The 17415-nt window shown below is 33.7% G+C and overlaps 1 protein-coding gene across 1 annotated transcript in view; it reads right to left on the reverse strand.

Annotated features, from left to right (window-relative positions):
• Positions 1-1035: 1035 nt before the first annotated feature.
• LOC119610026 (pituitary homeobox 1) overlaps positions 1036-17415 on the reverse strand; it is a 320354-nt gene continuing 303974 nt past the window's right edge. Inside the window, exons 5-6 of the mRNA XM_037965101.1 lie at positions 1347-1612; positions 1036-1287 (exon numbers count right to left, since the gene is read on the reverse strand). Coding sequence (XP_037821029.1) covers positions 1108-1287; positions 1347-1612 — 446 coding nt within the window. The 3' untranslated portion in view covers positions 1036-1107. The remainder of the gene's footprint in view (positions 1288-1346; positions 1613-17415) is intronic.

Raw genomic sequence — 17415 nt, forward strand, 5'->3', positions numbered from 1 at the left:
TTCGAAAATTATTTAAGTCTATAAAAACTAGTGTTCGAATATCCGAAATTAAGTGCAAAAAATTTTACAATAATCTATGGATTAAAACTACTATTTAATTTCGAAAATTCGAACTTTTGTTCGGAATACAAAAATTATGTTGGAAAATAATTAATTAATTCAGTGTTCTAATATATAAAGGTCAAAAAACTAATAAAAATACTGAATATCGAGACGATTTTTACTATTTCCTCTTTTTTCATCAGAAGAAATATACCGCAATACTTAAAATTTTCAATAAAGTATATTATATAAAAGTTTTTAAAATAATGTACAAAAAAAAAAAAAATACTCATGTCGAATTTGATACATAATACCAATAAAATTTAAATTCGACTACGACGATTGACGATAAACCTAATGTACATACATGAAAAAAATTGGAAAAAATTTTTAAAAAGGTCCTGGAGTCAATATTTGATGACTCCAGGACAAACATATGTATGTATGTATGTATGTATGTATGTATGTATGTATGTATGTATGTATGTATGTATGATTATGTATGTATGTATGTATGTATGTATGTATGTGTATGTATGTATGTATGTATGTTTATGTATGTATGTATGTATGTAGTATGTATGTCTGTCTGTTTATGTATGTATGTCTGTATGTCTGTCTGTATGTATGTCTGTCTGTCTGTCTGTCTGTCTGTCTGTCTGTCTGTCTGTCTGTCTGTCTGTCTGTCTGTCTGTCTGTCTGTCTGTCGTGTCTGTCTGTCTGTCTGTCTGTCTGTCTGTCTGTCTGTCTGTCTGTCTGTCTGTCTGTCTGTCTGTCTGTCTGTCTGTCTGTCTGTCTGTCTGTCTGTCTGTCTGTCTGTCTGTCTGTCTGTCTGTCTGTCTGTCTCTGTCTGTCTGTCTGTCTGTCTGTCTTCTGTCTGTCTGTCTGTCTGTCTGTCTGTCTGTCTGTCTGTCTGTCTGTCTGTGTGTCTCTCCTTCTTCTTTTTCGCCTTCCTTTCTTCCCCCCCTCCCCCTCTTCCCCTGCGTCTTCTACTGTGTTAAACATTTTTTATTTATATAGTTTATAGTTGTTCAGTGATCAGTTGACTTGAGGATCCGTTGAATGTTAATCTTCATCAATTGAATCGAGTCCAAGTGATTCAGCATGCCGTTTAGCTTTCATGCGTAAATCGGCAATACTAGAATTTTTACTTTGAGCAGCAGCAATAGCGGCAAGATTTAAAGGATATTGTGTTATTGTAAATATGTTTGTTGGTGTATTTACATTTCCCATAACCGCTGCGTACTGCAAATGAATATTTAGTTTTAACATTAATTATTACCAAACCATAAATTAAGTTTAACCTTGTGAGCAGTGGCCGTTAAAATAGCTGGATCAAAGGCTGAAATTGTACTTTTTCCAGAAACTTGACGTAGTAGAAAACTTGATGAAACTTCTTCAGTTGTATTTTCGGCGTTTTCTCCTGTACTTATATGTGTGTTTTTAAAGCCAGTGCAGTGTCCTCCTGTATTGCCAACGCTTCGTATTGTTGCTAGGTTTACATATGGAGCAATTCTACATGGTTCTAGTGGGGTGGAAATGGGCGGACTTTGTCGATTTAACATAATTCCTAAAAGAAAGCAATAAATAAATTAAAAAATTAAAGCAATATTTTTGTTGGTAAAAGTAATTGAAATACATTTTTAATTTATTACACAAAGTACACCCTTGTATACATATACATATTTGTAGTGCCAAAGCTAGTATACATATGAATGTTTGTTTCCTTGTCTATTAAATAATACAGTAAACATTAATTCAACATAAAAGTGAGTAAAAAAATGAACAAACCAAAAAAGGAGCAGTAAAATGTAGACATTTAATGTATACATATTAAAACATTTTACCTTACAGTTGCTGTACCGTATTAAATCACACCCTAGGGAGTACAAATCTAAGCATATTTTTTTGCGGCAATGATAAAAAATAAAATAGATGTTTCTTCCTATCTTTACTTAATGTTACAATATTTTATTTTCAAATTTAATTTGATTAGTTTTTTTCAATCTTTTGCAAATTCATGGTTCGTGTACTACACATTTATTTATGAGGTAAGTAAATGTTGTACAATTTTTAATGTAGAATCGATTTCTTAATACTTTCAATATATTAGATCGACTCACACTGCATGAAAAGCAAAGGTGCGTTTTTTGGTACACCTCTAAAAATTTACCTTGTACTTTTTTATAATGATTCCCAAATGTTTATATCCTACACCATTAATATTTCACCCAGCCCCCATACAATCGGACCCCTCGAACAAGGCTTTGGTGCCCATAATTACTATGTATTAAACATTCTATCTGGTATTTCTACAAAATTCTTTTGAATTATGTTTTGTTTTAGCCCGTGATACCATTATCAGGTAGAATCAGTAGAGATAGTTGTCAATGTTCTGCCTTATAAAGTCAAACACAAAAGAACTGAAAAGAGAAAAACTTAAAAATATCCCAATAAAAAATCACGAAAAATACCATTAAATGTTTCTTAAATGGCTCACTCGAGCAGCATTCCATACTTTTAGGTCCTGCTTTTGACTTTCAATGGCTTTGAGTTAATTCTTATTAAAATTTTATTTTTTTTTTCACAAACAGTATTAAATACACAGAAAAAACTGAAAAACGATTTCAATTACCAAAACCTCGTTTTCAATTATTTTATTTTTTGAAGTTCAACCTATAACAAAAATTGTATATTCAATTACTACTTATAATTGATTTCGTAAACAAAATTTTTATTTTTTCTATTTTTGTTGTTGTTAAATACGTATTTGATTATACATTTTTATGAATCAAATACAAAATGAATTGAACCCTTTTAAAATTTTTGATTAATCGTTTAATTGAAAATTTTTTAAAATTAATTTTTTCTGTGTAATTTTAATTTGATGTTTTGTTTTATATTTTTATAAATCAAATGAAATCATCCAAATTCACTAAGCAAAATCGATTCATAACTTAAAAAGTTATGAGTAAAAATATCAGACTACCTCGAAAAAAAAAAGTTTTTTCCTAATTCTTGAGTAGTTTTCTCAGACACTACCGAAGATAATTCGATGAATTTTGTCACAGATTATTTTTTTCATCTAGAGATTAATTATGCTTAAAATTGTAATAATCTATCTAAAATTTCCCACAGCCCCTATACAAAGTTACATATTTCCGGAAATTAATTTATCGTTAATAACTTTCTCAAATATATCATAATATAATATATCATTATATGAACAGGAATCATACTACCGACTTAGATATATATAGCTCCCATATAAGGTCCAATTTGAAAATCACTTAAATTAACATATTTCATTGATAATAAAGCTATCGGGATAAAATTCGACATGAGAATATTTTGTGTACATATCACTCTACAGAATTTTATCCGAATCGGTCCAAAATTGGTCATAGCTCCCATATATACACATATATATACATATATATACATAATTGGTTACAGCTCTCATATAAGGAATTTTTTCAGTATCGGTCCAAATTCCATATAAGGAAAATCACTTAATACCACATAATTTATTATTAAACTGGACATGAGTATGTTCTGTGTATAGATAAATCATTTTGATTAATTTTTTTCAAATAGTTCCCATATAAGTTAGTTCTACGAATTTTTTTAGTATCGGCAAATAATAGGTCATAGAATAATCGGTCGGTATCTGAAAATCACTTAATACAAATGTTTCTGGACCTAACCAAAATTAGTTACATGCATAAAGAAGTTACTAAATGATAAATAGTATCTTAATTACGGAAACAAAACATATGCCGGGTTTTACACAACTCCATAAGGGAAATAAAGTACTTTAGTATATACTTAGTTAGTTAGTTAGTTGAAAGGAAGATGTATATACATCAAATCCGAAGAAATACACCTAGGCCTCTATCGGGCCTGTTCTCTGCTCCTTAACCAGTGCCTCAGGTGGGAATCGAACCCACCACCTCCGGTCTACCAGACTAGAACACTAACCACTAACCTACCGGAGGCCACTAGTATATACTTAAGTAAAATATCTTTCCTTAGTATAAACTATAAATCCGGCCCTAAAACGTTAACCATTTATAACATATTTATATTGGGTTTTAATAAAAAGTAGCTTGCAGGTGGAGGGTATTTAAGATTCGGCATAGCAGAGAAATCTTATGTTTTTTATTCTTTATTGAATCTTTCTTATATAGAAATTTACAATAAGTATTAAAATCTTTACCTAACCTATAACTAATGTTGTTATTACCACTGCAATTTAAACAAAAGTTCTCAATAATTTGATTATCTTGCAAAATCCAATGTTTCCGTTCTTCTCATTCGTTTATGACCCTCAAATGACAGCAACTCCCTGGCAAGGGGATTTGGGTGATTCATTAGTTTCGACAGGTAGGTTAAACAAGAGAGGGGACATTGAGATCCCTATTATTGACCTTAACAGTGCTGACTGCTTCTTTGTAATTTTTCAACATGACCCTCAATGACAGCAACTCCCTGGCAAGGGGTTTTGGGTGATTCATTAGTTTCGACAGGTAGGTTAAACAAGAGAGGGGACATTGAGATCCCTATTATTGACCTTAACAGTGCTGACTGCTTTTTTTGTAATTTTTCAACATTAGTTGAGGAGGCTGTTCCCCACAGTTGAATGCCGTATAGCAATATCGGTTTCATAACTGTTTTGTACAAAATCACTTTGTACTCCAAGTCTAGAGCAGATCGTGGTCCAATTAGCCAGTACATTTGAGCTGACTTTAATTTTATTTGTGTAACCTTGGCTTTAATGTGATGAGTCCATGTGCGTTAAATAAAAAACAAAATAACAAATATGCATTTAGGTTAGGTTGATACGAGAATGTGTAGTTGATATATACAATACACCTAGGCCACTATCAGGCCTGTTGTGCACACCTTTTCATGAAAAAAAATAAAAAAAAAATTGTCATTAAGTACATTATTTTTCAATGTTCAGAAACTCAGTTTCCTGTACGTAATTCATAAGAATTTTCCAATCAGTGTTAGTCATGAATGTTATTTCCACTTCCAAGACAATTGGATCTAACTTCGACGAATGCCTGACAGTAGCAAAGAAAGTGCTCCAGAGTTTCACTGTCCTCTCCACATGCTCTACATTCGTCTGAATCCGCACGACCAATTTTGTTAATTTTGAGGAGATTTCTGGTCTTGTTCTCTCATACTACTTATGAAAATATTAAAAAAAAATAAATTAACAAAATGTATTTAAATGAAGTACATGCAAAAGAGATGGAATAATAGAATCATCTAATATACATACATTTTCTAGAGATCATATCAAATTAGTTTGCAAGAACTCAATATAAAGTATTTTAAATTATATTTGCCAAATTAAACAGATAATAACCGTTAAAATCTATCGAAATTGATAAAAATTTCTCGATAGTTAAAATAATTACTATAACATCGTAAAAAATACCATCAAACATGTATCTATATTAGAGTGCTCTAAGCTTGTTTGAAGGAAAAGAAATTTTATCCGGCAGGCCGTCCCCCCTATGGAATTGTTCTATGGGGTGTAAAACTATGTCATGCAAAAAATTAGGCTGATAGGATAACGTTAACATGTGCCGCAACGGCTCCGAAATTTCCAAGTGCATTTACAAGGGGAAAATATCGATTTTTTTCAGTTTTTGCTAAAATTTAGCAACTTAACAATAAATTTTGCACTTTATTGTAAAGGAATCGCAGAATAAGCATTTCAGAAAGATATAAAACACAAAAATTGGTTGAAAATTTTTAAAGTTATTGCAAATTCCCCAGGCCATTAACGTGTCTCACAGCACATAAATTAGAAATGTGAAAAACAAATTTGCTTATTTTTGAGATATATTCTAAAAAAACATTTTCTTACTTAAAATATATTTATACTTACTAGGATAATAGTTTTTGTCCGTATATGATAACGCGAACTTGTTCTTAGCTATGGTCAAAAAAGTTTGATTTTTCCAACGGGCGTTTCAAATCTCCAATTTCAGTTTTTTTAAACTTTGTTAAACTAATTTCAAAAATTTTAGGAGATCTCATGGGGATTTATGGACAACAGATAAGTGAATAAAACGGTGAAAATTTTAGATCAATAATTCTTACAGCGATTTGAACTCTGCGGATTTCGGGAAAATCGCATTTTTTTGTAATATTTTAGGGAATACGTATTAATTTTTTACTGTTGTACATTTTAAACAATGTATTTTCAGAGTATTTTCAGAGACCAGATAATATAAAATATATATTCCAAATTTTATTCAAATCGGTCATTCTTAACCCATAAAATGTGGAGTTCAAAGGTGAAATTTTGCTATATTCGGGAATTCTCAGTGCACCATATCGAAATATTATTTATTTAATGGCCATATTCATCAAAAATTACTGCAATACATTTTGAAAAGAAAAAAATAGTTTTTAAAACTGATAATTTAATAATTTTTTGGTCGCTTTTAGACATAATATGTCTAAAAATACAAACTTTATATGCTCAAAAAGGGTTAATTTATATAATAAATTTATATAATAATAATTTTTTTGTTTTATTTTTGTTATTACTCTAAATACATAGAGCATTATTCAAATGGATAGTGTTTTTTACAATTTTTGAACTTCGGGGTTAAATTTGTCCCATGTGTTTTAAAGTATTAATTTTACGTTTTTCGCAGTTATTTTTAACATAAGACTTTAACTAAAAATTCCAGTCTTCTTTGAGAGTTCATATCGGATTTTGTTGGTTTAGAACCCAATCTATTACTATGGATGAGCTCTTTCGTTCTAATATAATTTTTATATTAAAAAGTTGAAGATAGTGCATTATTTGTGGAACTGCACCTTTTGAATTCATTTTTGAAATCGTTCTCCCTGTTGATATTTTAAGAAATTAACAGATTTTAACACTACATAAAATACATTACTGATCAGAATTGGAATGCAAATATTTAAATTCGATTACCACTAATGTACACTTTTATCAAAATGCATTTCAAAATAATATTTTAAGATAAATGCATTTTTTATGCAAGTGCACCTTGAGACCGTTTTCCAAATTCTTCTCCCTGTTGAAAGTATTTTAAAATGTCATAAATCAAAACTTGTCTATTTTTTATATTATATAAGATTTTTTTATTAAACGAATATGCAATCATCATTTTTGGCGATATTTTGAAAATTATTTTTTTTTAGTTTAAGTTAGTTCAAATGCCCATAAAAAAATATAAATTTTTATTTTATATAAATTTATCAATAATGCACTTACAAGATACGTTAAACATGAAGTAAAATGTAGAAAATGCATTTGCAATAAAAATGCATTTATCTTAACAAATATTATTTAGAAATGCATTTTTATGAAAGTGTACATTATGTAATCGAATTTAAATATTTGCATCCCAATTGTGATCAGTAATGTATTTTAAGCAGTTTTAAATTCTGTTAAATGCATAAAATATCAATAAATTTTAAAAAATAAATAATGCACTATCTTAAACTTTTTAATATAAAAATTAGAATGAAAGAGCTCATCCATAGTAATAGATTGGGTTCTAAACCAACAAAATCCGATATGAACTCTCAAAGATATAAAGGTTCAAAGTTTTATACCTTTTTGATTTTTTGTAGTTTTCGATCAAATTAAAATCGCCATAAAAATCACGTTACTTGAAATTTTTGAAAATAAACAACGGAGTTGTTTTATTTTCTACTTCAAGAACATATATTGATAATATGAAGGAAATTGGAAGACATGAGGTCAAAAATTTTAATTTTTTCTGTGTTCTTTCCTGGAATTCATGATATATATAATGTGTGTTTGTATGTTTATATGTTTGTATATTTGAAGTTTATAGACTACTAAACGGCTGTACCGATTGTCTTGAAATTTGCTACTTTTTATTTCAAGTGGGCGAGGAGCCACGCCCATATTAAGAAAATATTAAATCAGTATATCAGCGATAATATAACAGTTAGAGTCCTCAAATTTTACCACTTTATAGTCAATACGATTATTTAGGATAAAAAGTAGGCGGACTAGCAGCAGAGGGCGTGGCACCTCCCATATAAATTAAATATTCAAATTCGTTTATCTTGGAAACTATTACAACTAGAATCTTAAAATTTTGTACGAAGAACGGTAGGGAGCGGTACCTCCCATACAAATTAATTACAAAAATTCGTTTATATGGGAATCTAATAGAACTAAATTCTTCAAATTTTGCACGAAGAACTTCAATTTTCATCTATGGGGGGCTTGAAGCCCCAATATAAATTAAATAGAAAAAATCGTATATCTGAGAAACTATTAGAGCTAGAATCTTCAAATTTTACATGAAGAACTTTAACAATCATTTGAGCATTTGGGTAATAAATTGGCGGACTAGCAATAGCTGGTGTAGCACCTCCCATATGAATTAAATACAAAGATTCGTTTATCTAGAAACTATTAGAGCTAGAATTTTAAAATTAACATAAATGTAAACAGTTGGAAGTAAAATGTGCGGACATTCATTTGGGTTTCTTGGAACCTCTCATATGAATAAATTACAAAAATTTGTATATCTGAGAAACTTTTAGAGCTAAAATCCTTAAATTTTGCGCTAACAGCTCTGACATGTGAATATTTGAATCTAGAATCCTGAAATTTTGCACGAAGAATTTTTACATTCATGTGAACATGGGAGATACCAAACCCCTATTGTGGACTATCAAAAGGGACTATGGTACCTTCCATATGCATTGAATTAAAAATTCGTATAACTGGGAAAGTAATAAAACTAGAATCATCAAAAATCGTAAAGTGGGGTTTCTATTTATACTGTTTTTAGGGTAGCAAAGCACACTGGGTATAGCTAGTATTATATAAATGGAAAATAGCTTTGACGATTTCGAAAAATCAGTTAATGATTTTGAAGATTTTTCCTCGAAATTTGACGATTTTACACCCAAATCATCTGGCAACTATGAATATGCCCCATATTGTTTAAATAAAACTTTTATTTACTTTAAAAGGTGTACAAGTAGTTTTTTGCTCACTGTATATTGGAAAATATTATAAAATAGTTTTTGAGGATCTATGAGACATGAGAAATTCAAGAAAAAAAAACTTTTTGCAATAAAAAAGGATGTGATTTTTTTAAGAAATAATAAATTAAACTTTTTATTTAGTTTAATTTATAGACTTTAATTCAATCTTAACATAAATTGATTCTATGTTTTTACTAATAATTCACAATACATTTTATTTATGTAGATTTGATAAATATAAATAATTTTGTTTATGGAATTATCGACGTCATTTTCTAAAGGTGAAATGAGGTCAATAATTACGAAAGTCAGCAGTATTATATGTATGTATTTTATTAAGGCTAATATCATAATATAACTACAACAAGGTATATACATCAGTAGAAATTGAAGTTCTCAATTTTACATGCCTTGAATTATCACAAAAAATAAAATTAAACAAGTTAGAATGCTATATTCGGCTATGCCGAATCTTAAATATTCCACCTGGAAGCAAGTTTTTATTAAAACCCAATAAAAATATGTTATAAATGGTTAAAGTTTTAGGGCCGGATTTATAGTTTATACCTGCGTTTAAATTTACTAATATATTAGTAACCACTTGCAGAAAAATACACATTTCTATCAATATAATACTAAAAATAATTTAACATCTTCACATTTTAATGTTATTGCAACATTACTTTGAAATTTCTAGCAGCACATATTCACAGTATTCGTTTTCTACCTGTTGCACAGCAATCGAAATATATTTTGTGCTATAGCAACGCACACAGGCCATCGTTGAGCTGCTAATTTTTTCCTAGCTGCAGTATATTGTTTTGGTTCTGCTACTGCCAGTATCAAAATGAGTAACTGCCAGTTGCAATTTATTTATTTTTTAAACACTTATTGATACTACTTTTTGAAGGTATTATTAAACAGTATTATATCATACATACATACATACATACATACATACATACATACATACATACATACCATACATACATACATACATACATACATACATACATACATACATACATACATACATACATACATACATACATACATACATACATACATACATACATACATACATACATACATACATACATACATACATACATACATACATACATACATACATACATACATACATATAGCTTACTGTGACTAATGCTTCGGTATCCAGCCACAGGAAGTTATGGTTTCAAAGAAGTGTATAACTAAAGGTTACTCATCTTGTCAAGATAGTGAGTGTGGTATGTGTCTGTCCATCCTACTTCCTTCTATCATGACATAGATGATACGCTATGTTATTCGATTTGGCTCTTTGAGCAGTAAGGGCTTTACCGTTAGACATAGCGTTATATAGGCACTTTTAAGGTCAAGGTGAGTGGTAGCAGTGCCGAGGGCCTGGCTAGCCAGTGCATAAAGAGGCTAGTTGCTAACATCTCCCCTCAGCGTCATGGTAAAGCGCTGTTGTAACGTAGTTGCCTAGTCCACGTACGCCGTCACTGCGTGGATCGTCCGTCTGTACGTGCATACTCGTGGGATTCAAAATAGAGGAACCAAGTATAAAAACAAAAAAGGATGAGAGTAGGGACACGACGGAAGGGGTGGTCGACCTGTTAGGGAAAGACAATCCGGACGTCACGGTCAACGAGGCTAATGGGGAGTTGGACAGTACATTGGAGAACGGTGACGTTACCCTTACTGACCTCCATGCCAGAATTGTTGAGCATGAAGGACAGGTACTGACCGACTTAGACGTGGAGGGTCTTCTGGAGGTGTCAAGTGACTCCTTTGGTGAAACTAGTGCCACACAGAAGCTGGGGAATTAATCTCTGTCTGACGAAGAGCTTGCTGACAGTCAGACTGTGAAGATAACATCCCCTGCTAAAGAGGCCAAGAGGATCCAAAGGGGACATTTGGGAGAAGACCGTCCACAGGTTGTTCGGCAAGTAGCCGTGGAGGAGAAGCCAAGTGCCCCTCCAGGAGATATTAATTATACAGGCCGAACGAAGGAAGAGAAGGCTAGGAACGGGACTTTGAGGTCTCTCGACTTTCTGTCTAAGAAAGCAAAGGCTGATTCTTCAAAGTTCTCGTCAAGGGAGAGGCTCCTGCTCAGAAGGCACCGACAAAGCGTCGCTAAATTCGAGAGAATTTACGGCCCCGTTGGTAACGTTCTGGGTTGGTCCACTCCCTGGAGACAACAGGTGGATGCTGCAATCAACCCGACTAACACTCAAAAGAACGATGGGTCGATAGCAACATCAACCTGCAGTCTGCCTAAAGGAAAAGAGGGTGGTATCCCGGAAACCAATGCGCTCATGTCTTCGGAGCGAGCTGCGGAGGTCAAAGGTCTACCACCCAAAAACCCTAGCAAGGTGGACACGACACCAGGTAAGGTAAAGAGGACCGGTAAACTTCCGGCCCGCTCTCCTACTGACCTCCGCAAGAACGTCAGTAAGGGAAAGGGCTCCGGTAGTGACCGACCCTCCAAACCAGTGGTGTCAAAGTCACCTAGCACAACGAAGAGGTCTGGTCCATCCCCGGCTGGCGCTCCTAAAGGTCCCCGTAAGGAGACAATTAAGAGAGCCAGATCTGGTGATGATCAACCCTCTTCATCCAGTAAGAAGGTGAAGAAGTTAACCAGCCTGGATGCATGCCTTCAAGTGGCAGTCATTGATCGGAATGATCCAGATGGGAGGATCAGTACCGATTTCTGGCAATCAATTGAAGGTAAGCTGATTGATGAAATCGCCATCTTTGAGGGTGGGTCGGAGGATGTATCCTTCAATGGTGCAGACTGGGTTAAGGGCGTGAAGGTTGTCAATTGCGGAAACAAGAACTCCTTGGAATTCTTAAAATCGGCAATTGGCAAATGTAGCGACATTAACCCAGCAGCAAAGCTTGAGGTGATACAGGCTTCCGAACTGCCACTACGGTCAATAGTAACAGTGTGGATTCCACCACCCGTAAGAACGGTGCAAACCATACTGGCAGTATTGGCCAAACAGAATGTTAGTCTTCTTACAGACCAATGGAGACATGTGAACTCACTGGTTTGTAAGAAGAATACTGGCAAGGACTTTCGTTTCGCTGTGGATCGTAAGTCCTTAAAAGTCCTGGATGAGATGGGGGGGGGGGTTGCTAAGTTTGGTCTTGGCATTGTCAGGTTCCGGTACCCGAAACATGACAGAACCAAAGAAGTTGCTAGTGGTGCAGATAAACCTGCATCACTGTGAAGCAGCTTCAGCCGATTTAGTAACCTACCTCATCGATTCACAGACGGACGTGGCCCTTATCCAAGAACCTTCGATTAACAACAATAAGGTTCTTGTTGAGTTGAGTTGGATAGTCTGTATGCTTAGCAGTAGAATCATTAACTCGACCCTAGGGGATCATTGCATTAGGAGAAGGGTTACCAGGGGGACACCACAGGGAGGTGTTTTATCTCCTCTTCTGTGGCTACTAGCGGTTAACGGTATCCTAAGGCTATTTGAATCTAAGGGTAGGAAGATAGTTGCCAATGCGGACGACGTGGTGATACTGGTCAAAGGAAAATTTCTATCCACGATCAGTGACATCATGGAGACTGCATTAGGTGAACTCTCGTTGTGGGCGAAGGATAAGGGACTGGGAGTTAATCCTTGTAAAACGGAACTGGTACTATTTACCAGAAGGTATAAGGTAGACAATTTCAGATTGCCAAAGTTAGATGGCGTCGAATTAGGTTTATCTAGAGGAGCTAAGTATTTAGGGATCTTCCTTGATAGCAAGCTGTCATGGAAGGAAAATACTCAGGAAAGAATGAAAAAGGATCTCAATGCCTACTACACATGCAAGAATTCCATAGGGAAGAATTGGGGTCTGTAACCAGATATGGTAAATTGGATTTACACATCGGTTGTCAGGCCTATTCTAACTTATGGTTGCATTGTCTGGTGGGAGACATTGAGAAAGGACAGTTACAGGAAGTTGCTCAATAAAGCTCAAAGGTGTGCCTCCATTGGCATTACTGGTGCCATTAGAAGTACTCCGCAAGCGGCCTTGGACATCATTCTGAACCTGTCACCTATAGAACATTTTGTAGCGGGTGTGGCGGCTAGGAATCTACTAAGACTCTACGAGTCTTCGTTAGTGAAACCTTCGCGCGACAATTATACAAAAATTTTGTACGAAGTAGGTCTGCTTGATCAGGGTAATTCCCTTCACGGAATTACGGATTATGATATCCCGACTCTAGACTTCGGGGAAACACCTTTGATAGAATTTCCAACTAGGGATGATTGGCTTGTATCCGATAGACTGTTTGGTGGGTGTGCAGTCTTCACTGACGGGTCCAAGATGGATACCGGCACGGGTGCCGGTGTCTATATCAACATAAAACGGTCATTCAGACTCCCTGACGAATGTAGTGTCTTCCAAGCAGAGATCCTAGCGATCTGGAAAGTGATGGAGCTGATTCGGAATCATATCGATCCGGGGTCGGTTGTGACAATTTATGTTGATAGTCAAGCTGCTCTTAAAGCATTGGATTGTCACACGGTACACTCGCACCTAGTTGTAGATTGTAGAAATGCCCTTAGGGACATTATGAGACTGTTTGTCATTAGATTGTGTTGGGTGCCAGGGCACTGTAATGTGCATGGTAATGAGGTTGCGGACGAACTAGCTAGATTAGGTTCGAACCTTGATATAGATGACAGGGAAAGGATGGTAAAACCATCCTTTCCTTATATATATATATATATATATATATATATATATATATATATATATATATATATATAATTATTTACTTATCTGGATTTAACTATCTATTAATATGATCTCTCTACCATTTTCTTTCACTCTTGTGTTGTGGTAGATTTAGATTTGGCTTCTCAGTTTTTGAATCTCCACTCTTTACCTATTTTCTTTTCTATTTTTCTTTCATTCTTGTGTTGTGGTGGTGTTTTGGCTTCTCTTTTTTGAATCTTCACTTCTTGAAGGGAATCACAATGGACCTTATGGTCTCCGAGTGGATATACACCGTTTTTGCGGTGTATAACCCTTCTTAACCTAACCTATCCTAACCTAACAGGGTACAGAATTCTTTGAATATTTGATGATCATGATAAATATTATAAATATTATACTTAGACATTTACTAATCGAAAATTTTCTCAATATATGTATGTATGTAGTAACAATTGCAACCTTAATTTTATGATTAAGTTGTTTCTAATCATTACCTCAAAGTTAAAGGAAAATTTTAGTAACTAAGTATTATAATGCATTCATTGATACTGCAATTCGAAATTATCATCCTTAAATGTATCGATCTATTCTTGCACAGATCGTTAATCTAAAGATGAACTATAATAGCGGTAATTACTTAGAATCTTGCTTAGAATATTCTCTGAGGAATATTGAGATACGAATTTAAATAAAGTAATATATTGGAAATATTATTAACGGAAATTTTAAGCATTTATTAGTTCCCAGTGAACATACAAACTGGGGACATATTCTATTAAATTTACTATACACATATCTTATAAATGTATACCAATTGGATATATAAACAAATTTAATAGTTTTCCGATACCTAACTATACTGATTGAAACTTTAATCGAATGTTTGCTGGGTAATGCTTATGTGTATATAAATTTTGTATCTATTTTAGAGCTTAGACATCATAATATATTTAAAAACCATATAAAACAATGATTGTATCCGAAATTTTACTTAAAGAAGTTAATTAATACTAAATAAAGTACAAAAAAGGTGGCATCTCTAACAAAAATTTTAAATTCAGTATTAAATAATTTAGAACAAAATTTAGTTTTTGCATATAAACCTTATTGAAATCAGTTAATTAATAAATCAGGTTGAAAAAATCTATGTGTATATGAAAAAAATCAAAAGGCGCAAAAATCCGCAAAATGTTAAAAAAGATTATTTTAACCGATATATAAGTTATGGGCAGATTTGGGCATTTGTGTTACCTTTTTACCTTTAAAGTTTTGAAAATTAAAAAAATAATAATTATAATTTTCCTTTCAAGTTAACTGTGCATTTTGACACTTGTTACCATTACTATGTCTTAAAAATTAATAAATTCTCAACGAAATATAATATTATAATTCGTAAAGAAAAAGTAGATTTTTTACAATAGAACGTCATATTATTAACATCAAGTATAGATCCTTCAACAGGAATTATTACTCCATTTCAAATATTTTTTTCATCATAACTATTTTATTTCAATTTTTATTTTTTTCATTGTTTGATAACAATTATAGACAACGACAAAAAAATATTTCTTATACATAATTATTCTATTTCAATAAATATTTTATTCGTCTTTTTATATTACTTATTGATATGAAATAAGTAAGTCAGTTAGGCCATAACAGTACTTGTATGTTTTACTTTACGTTCTAACAAACTTTTTAATTTCACATCGCCTAAAAATACCAGTATAGCGATAAAATTCGACATAATGAAGTTTTCTAAGTTGGAACCAAAATCTATTTACTAAATTTGGGACTAGAATCATTATTTGATCATAGCCCAAATGCTCTAAGGTAGGTAGGTAGGTTGATAGGAGGATGTATATTACATCAAATCCGAAGAAATACACCTAGGCCATTATCGGGCCTGTTGTGCGCTCCTTATAATGAAAAAAAGGGAACTGAATGAATTATTTTTCAGTGTTCATAAACTCAGTTTCCTGAACGTAATTCCTAAGAATCTTCCAATCAGTGTTAGTCAGGAATGTTATTTCCGGAATAACATCACTTCCAAGATGCTTGGATCTAACTTCGACGAATGCCTGGCAGTGGCAAAGAAAGTGCTCCAGAGTTTCACTGTCCTCTCCACATGCTCTACATTCGTCTGAATCCGCACGTCCAATTTTGCATAGATGTGCTCGTAATCCTGTGTGTCCACTCTGAATACGTACCATCATACTAACTTCAGACTTGCTCATTTTGAGGAGATTTTTCGTATTGCTCTCATCAGGGTCACCCCATAGGATCTTCGTGGTTCTACCCACTGTTCCATTATTCGAAGAGGCCTTATGGGATTCTCTCACCCATATTTTTAGTTCAGCTTTTGTTGCTTCGAATGGTTTCGCGTTTGTCAGGTTAACAGCCTCGAACTCCCTACCTTTTAAAGCTATTATGTAGCATGTACGCTGAACACCCTGTAGTCCACCAGAAGCATAAGCTAATTACACTTTTATAAAGCCAATTTGTCATAGTAGGACTAAGACCCCATTTCATGCCTATAGTTCTCCTACTCTATTGGTTGTTTGCCTCGCTTTTCGGGGCTTCTTTTGAGATACCCGTACCTTCGAGTTTGATTTCGCCGACGTGATCGTCTTCGGAATATCTATCTTGGCGTTGTCACCCTTACTCGCAGGATTCTGACTTGAGGTTCCTTTGAGTGAAGTATGGCTTGGCTGTGTATTAGAAGACGGGGAGCTCTTTTTCTTCTTAGGTTTATTCTCAGTTGTCAAATTTCGGGAGACCTGATCCTCATTGCCTCAGATCTTGTGAGAGAGTCCGATTTTTCCTTTGGAGTGTAGTTGGATTGACTAACTATGATTTCCTGAAGCATCTTTTTCAACTTCCTCCTCTGTGCTCCAGATAGTCTTTTCTTAGTAATAGGTAGTTTAGCTATGCTATCACTCACCTGTTTCACCATTTGCTCTACTTCATCCTTTTTGGGATTTGCTATAATGGTGTTGTTATTATCATCTGTGGATTCAGAGTCGGAACCCTCACCTATATTTGAAGGCTGAGGTAGCTTAGAGCTCTCTCCGAGTACATCCTTCTCTTTCACCCCTATGTTTTTGCCAATGGCATGCTGTACACTTGACGCATTGTCCGCTACGGAGGCCAAGGTACCCACCTCCGTAGTAGTATTTTGCTCACGATTGCAGGATGACGACGACATGTGACTCGCGGGTGGAGCAACCCTTGCCGCCGGTACTGGGTCCATCACCACCTCCTATCCGCCACCCGGGGACGCGCTCGGTAGGATAAACGGGAAAACTCCCCCGAGCCAAATGCTCTAAAGGAACCAACATTTATCTACTCATTCCTATAAGATTAAGTCCATAATTGACCATTCTATCTATATCAATTAAAATAGTTTTAAATAATAAAAAAATTACATTTGCTGTTAGAATATTTTTATTGACAAGAAAAAAAAACATTTCTCAAATATAAGTGTTTCAAAACAATAGAAAAAATATAAATTGAATAATAACAGTTACGAGCAATATTTATTTTTTTATGTTGCCTAAAACAGTTATTGTGTAACTTTTAATTATATTTCTTAAAAAAGGG

Source organism: Lucilia sericata, unplaced genomic scaffold (genome assembly GCF_015586225.1).
Source record: "Lucilia sericata isolate MDLA Ls3-8-SP2 unplaced genomic scaffold, ASM1558622v1 Contig000026F_arrow, whole genome shotgun sequence".
In the NCBI taxonomy this organism is placed as follows: domain Eukaryota; kingdom Metazoa; phylum Arthropoda; class Insecta; order Diptera; family Calliphoridae; genus Lucilia; species Lucilia sericata.